The sequence below is a fragment of the Lacerta agilis genome, chromosome 14, assembly GCF_009819535.1.
Source record: "Lacerta agilis isolate rLacAgi1 chromosome 14, rLacAgi1.pri, whole genome shotgun sequence".
NCBI classification, from domain to species: domain Eukaryota; kingdom Metazoa; phylum Chordata; class Lepidosauria; order Squamata; family Lacertidae; genus Lacerta; species Lacerta agilis.
The window spans coordinates 17,115,837-17,121,746 of record NC_046325.1 but is presented as its reverse complement, the minus strand read 5'-3'; the positions used below and the strand labels follow the sequence as shown (position 1 = coordinate 17,121,746).

General features: G+C 48.3%; 1 protein-coding gene across 1 annotated transcript; it reads left to right on the top strand.

Moving 5' to 3' along the window:
* The first annotated feature begins 794 nt into the window (after nucleotides 1–794).
* On the top strand, nucleotides 795–2,024 carry LOC117057540 (galactoside 2-alpha-L-fucosyltransferase 2-like). Its single transcript, XM_033168389.1, has 2 exons — nucleotides 795–997; nucleotides 1,031–2,024. Exons 1-2 carry the CDS (start codon nucleotides 795–797, stop codon nucleotides 2,022–2,024), a joined length of 1,197 nt encoding a protein of 398 aa, XP_033024280.1.
* The last annotated feature ends 3,886 nt before the right edge of the window (nucleotides 2,025–5,910 follow it).

The window sequence follows — 5,910 nt, the reverse complement described above, 5'->3', positions numbered from 1 at the left end:
GGTTGTGGGTGTGAGGGTATTGGCGGTGAGCCCTTTAGGCTCGATTGGCGGTTAGGCATTGGAAAACATCAATAGAGGTGAGAAGGGGAGGTAGCGCCATCACCTGCCCCTCATCTGAAGGGTATTCCATTAAAGGTTTCAGGGGCATGGCCCTGTCCAGGCCTAGGGAGGTTAGGGCCCAAGGCACGCCCCTAACGGTGATCACAGGGGGGGGGGTTTCCACTAGATACGCATCATTGGGGCTCCTCCTGGTGGTTAACTCTTCCCAGACTTCCAACACACAGGTTGGGGTCAGATATAGTCGGTCAGGGTCCAATGCCTAAGCCAGTACCGCTCAACATCCGTAACCAATAAAGTTGTGGCCTTTACGCCCATTAAACCTATATCACGTCTCAAGCGTCATTATTTCCTTCGGGGAGGGAGGGACATTGCCATGCAATTAATTTAGAGACTAAGTTGATGTAAAAATGCAAAATTTCCAAAAACAAGGTTAGACTACATATGTGAAGAAATGGGAGAAGTATTTGCATAGTGCAAAGGGTGGGTTTACTTTAAGTATCCTTGTAGGCATTTGTGTAGTGGCTTTCAGGCTTGTTAATTCAGTCCGGAACTTGATACACATTTACCTGGGAGTAAGATCCACTGAAGTTATGGACGTGTATAGCATAAAGGGTCACAGTGCCATCTAAGTCACGACTGACGTACAATACAACAGTGGTTGTGTTCTGCATGTTGATCTTACCTGTCTTTTCACCCCACTTTGCTCTTCCTTTAGGTGTTTCTATTGTGCAGCTATGGATCTCCCACAAAGATGTTCCTTCAGCCAACCTGCCCTCTTAATATTCCTCTACATATTTGGCCTCCTGTCCCTCTCTACATTCTTGCACCTATATGACAAGATGCCATATCAGCGGTGGAGGATCAGCTTCGAGAATGAATTCAATTTCCCAGGGATGGGACATCCTGCTTCCCTCAATGCCACCACCTCTTCTTCTCAGTCATACTATAATATAACCACGACTTCTTCCAGCTCTTCCTCTAAGATCATGGATAGTGGTATATGGACAGTGAACTCCATTGGCCGTTTGGGAAACCAGATGGGGGAATATGCCACCCTCTATGCCTTAGCCAAGATGAATGGACATCAAGCCTACATCTATCCAGCCATGCACCAGTACCTTTCACCAATATTCCGGATCACTTTGCCTGTGATCAATGCTGAAGTGGAGAAAAAGATCCGCTGGAGGAACTTTGGTCTTCATGATTGGATGTCAGAGGACTATAAACACATCAAAGGCAAGTACGTCCGGCTGACGGGCTACCCATGTTCTTACACTTTTTATCACCATATCCGTCAAGAGATACTTCAGCAGTTCTCCTTCCATGACCACATCAAGGAAGAAGCCAATCAATATCTTCAGGAGCTAAGGGGGCAGCGCCAGGAGGTGACATATGTTGGAGTGCATGTCCGCAGAGGGGATTATGTCCATGTGATGCCCAAGATCTGGAAAGGTGTGGTGGCTGACAGAGGATATTTGGAGAAAGCCATGAACTATTTCAGAGAGAAGTACCACAATCCCATCTTTGTGGTGACCAGCAATGGGATGGAGTGGTGCAAGAAAAACATCAATGCCTCCAGGGGGGATGTTTATTTTTCTGGGGATGGGCGGGAGTCCTCTCCAGGGAGGGATTTTGCTCTCCTTGCTCATTGCAACCACACAATAATGACCATAGGCACTTTTGGCATCTGGGCCGGTTACCTGGCTGGTGGGGAGACCGTCTACTTGGCCAACTACACCCTCCCAGACTCTCCCTTCCTTAAGGTCTTCAAGCCCTCGGCAGCGTTTTTGCCCGAATGGATTGGGATCGCAGCGGACCTTTCCCCTCTGCTGCCCAAGGAACCTCCCCAAGTCCAGAAGCCAGAAGCTGTGAGAGTGGTCACCAGCACTCCTGACAGGGGGCTCAAAGACCTAGCTTTGTCAAACACATCGATCCCTCCTCTTTTAAACCTCACTTTGCGGTAAGGTGAAGAGGTTGGGACATAACCATATCCTAAGCCCTTCCACCGTCCACTGCTTATTAGCAATATGTACACAGGCACAATGGACATAACTGCACTTTCAAGAGGCTTCCTCTCTTAGTGAAGAACAGTGGGAACTTTATAACTCTGTAAGTGGGCATATTGAGCCCTGGAGCATCTACTCTGACTGCCAGTGGGTCTGCAACGTTTCAGGTCAGAGAAAAGTCTGCCTTAGCCTTAATCCCAGATGTGTTTTAACTGGAATGCAATGGATTGAATGTTGGAATTTCTTCATGCAATATATTTGCTCTAGTATTGAGGATGATGGACAGGGATGGGGCTCTGTGGAAAAGGCAGGGTGGGAAACACAAGTGTAGCTCGGGTCCCGCCTCCCCCCATGTGAACTCTTTCCTCTCACCATGATACCCCAAGGTACAGAACAGGGCTAGCCAATATGTTGGCTTCCAGATGTTCTCGGACTGCAAGTCCCATCATCCTTGGCCATTGGCTACGCTGGTCAGAGCTGATGGGAGTTGGAATGTTGGCAACCCCTGCTCTAGACATTCCTGCATCCCACCTTCAGCTGCTTTCACCATCTTCAACTCACTGCCACTTGGTCCCTTAAAAAGCAGCATGTCCTTAGTTGTTAAAGGCACAGAACCACTTTCCCCATTTATTTATTTTTTAAAGGGTGTATTGTCATTTAGCACCACTCACACTCAATCCAAATATATCACTATGGGCAGGTGTTCCCTCCCAACTCTCTCCTGACAAAAATACCTTTTGATACATATATTTGTATTTTCCCGGAGCTGCTGCCCAACTGACTTGGTTGTGCATGTTGCTCCTCCCCACTGTTTTTTTTTTTTAATGCAATTGAGCCATAGTATATATCAGGTGTCCCCAGACTTACCGGACTTCAGGCCGCTTCCTCCAGCGCCGATCACGCGGCGGGCTGGAGGGTGGGGGAGTGCGTGTCCACACGCTATTTCCGGCGTACTTTCGGGTCAGCGGAGTGCCAAAAATAGCTTGTGCGCATGCGTAATTTCCGGCACACTTTCGGGTCGGTGCAACATCGGAAGTAGCTTGTGCGCATGTGCAGGGGCCTCCGCAGACCCAGAAGTGTGCCGGAAATGACTCTTGCGCATGTGCACAAGCTATTTCCATTGCTCCGCTGACCCGAAAGTGCGCTGGAAATGATGCTTGCGCTGGAAATGATGCGGCGGCAGTGGGCGACGGGGGTTTCGGGGGGGCGGATAAATGAGCCCCTCGGGTCACATCCAGCCCGCGGGCCTTAGTCTGGGTACCCCTGGTATATATCAATGTTTCCCAAATCTTTCAGGCCCCACATGCCCCACCTCTCACCCCCAGTGCCCCCCACCCTGTCCTTGAAAAATCATGATTTAGAATAGTGGTTTGCACAACCTGCAAAGGAATAATAATAATAATAATAATAATAATAATAATAATAATAATAATAATAATTTATTTATACCCTGCCTATCTGGCTGGGTTTCCCCAGGAAGATAACAACACAATAAAACTTTTAAAGAAGCAGTAATTGCACATTTACTCACAATCAAATGCAAACTATTCAGTTTAATTAATTCAATAAAACTGGTGGATTTCATTCACTGAAACCAGACATTGCATGAAAAGTACTTTTATGCATTCATATTAATGAAACAATAAGGGTGAAGGAAATTCATAGCACGATACATTTCTATATATCTACTTACGAAACATGCGCTCAGAGCTGAACCACCCACGGGGCAAGGAGAGGTGGCCACCTTGTGTGGCAGGATACACAGGGGGCAGCAGATCCGGCCTACAAGAAATGCATCACCTCCTGCTGCTGCCATCGCAGAGACAGGAACGGCTTTGGCACCCTCCTTGGAGGCCGGATTTGTAGCCTCTTCAGCAGCCGCCCCCCATGGCGACTGTACTGCGGCCTCCCATTTGTGCTGGTCGATGATCTTTGGCGGGCTAGGGACAAAGGTGAGAGCTGTTTCCTAGTTCTGCTGGATCTCTCAGCGGCCTTTGACACCATCGACCATAACATCCTTCTGGACCGGCTAGAGGGGTTGGGAGCTGGGGGCACTGTTATACAGTGGTTCCGCTCCTTTCTCCTGGGCCGTGTCCAGAAAGTGGTGTTGGGGGATGAGTGTTCAGACCCCTGGGCTCTCACTTGTGGGGTGCCTCAGGGTTCCGTCCTCTCCCCCATGCTTTTTAATATCTATATGAAGCCGCTGGGAGAGATCATCAGGGGGTTTGGCGGTGAATGTTTTGTGTGTGTGCCTGGAGGCGCTTGGAGGATGGATGGCGGCTAACAGATTGAGGTTGAATTCTGACAAGACAGAAGTACTGTTTTTGGGGGACGGGGCGGGTGGGTGTGGGGGACTTCCTGGTCCTGAATGGGATAACTGTGCCCCTGAAGGACCAGGTGCACAGCCTGGGAGTCATTTTGGACTCACAGCTGTCCATGGAGGCACAGGTTAATTCTGTGTCCAGGGCGGCTGTCTACCAGCTCCATCTGGTACGCAAGCTGAGACCCTACCTGCCCGCGGACTGTCTCGCCAGAGTGGTGTGGTGCATGCTCTAGTTATCTCCAGCTTGGACTACTACTGCAATGCACTCTACGTGGGGCTACCTTTGAAGGTGACCAAGAAACTGCAAGTAATCCAGAATGCGGCAGCTAGACTGGTGACTGGGAGTGGCCGCCGGGACCACATAACACCGGTCCTCAGAGATCTACATTGGCTCCCAGTACGTTTCAGAGCACAATTCAAAGTGTTGGTGCTGACCTTTAAAGCCCTAAACGGCCTTGGTCCTGTATACCTGAAGGAGCGTCTCCACCCCCATCATTCAGCCCGGACACTGAGATCCAATGCTGAGGGCCTTCTGGCAGTTCCCTCACTGCGAGAAGCAAAGCTACAGGGAATCAGGCAGAGGGCCTTCTCGGTAGTAGTGCCTGCCCTGTGGAACGCCCTCCCATCAGAGGTCAAAGAGATAAACAACTACCTGACATTTAGAAAATACCTGAAGGCAGCCCTGTTTAGGGAAGTTTTTAATTTGTGATATTTTAATGTATTTTAACATTTGTTGGAAGCCGCCCGGGGTGGCTGGGGTACAAATAATAAATTATTATTATTATTATTATTATTATTATTATTATTATTATTATTATTATTATTATTATCAGCAAAGCTGTTCTCTGGGGTCTTCTGGAGTCTGCACCTCCCTGACATGATTCAGAGTAGCCCACCCCAAACCCTCCAAGTGTCCCTATTTTCCAGGGACACCCCTAATTTAGAGAAGCCATCCCGGTTTCTGATTTGATCCCGGAATGTCCCACTTTTCCTTAGGATGTCCCTGTTTTCACTGGGTAAACATTGGAGGGTATGGAGTTATCCAACCCCTGAGTCGTCTGAAGGCAATCCTGTATAGGGAAGTTTTTAAACGTTTTATTCTGTTTTTACGTATGTTGGAAGCTGCCCAGAGTGGCTGGGGCAACCCAGTAAGATGTGTGGGGTATAAATAGTAACATTATCATTGTGGAATGGGACAGCCCTGTTTTCCTCAGAGAAATGTTGGAGGGTATGCCATCCCCCCCACACACCTTGATTTTGATTTCCATTTCAACCATTGCATAAAGTTGATTTGATCCATCACCTTGTTTCTGATAATAGATATTCACTCCTCCCTTGTTCCCAATGTAGATCTTTGATCATTCCTTTCCCCCCTGGCAGGGGAGATGCCGTTTTGTGGTTTGCCTGAAGTGCGAAAATGTCTTTGGCTGGTCTGGTTACTGATCAAGAATATTAGTAACAAAAGGCTATCTCAGATAGCCTGAACCTGATTTTGAATTTCGGAAAGCATGTGTTTGGAAT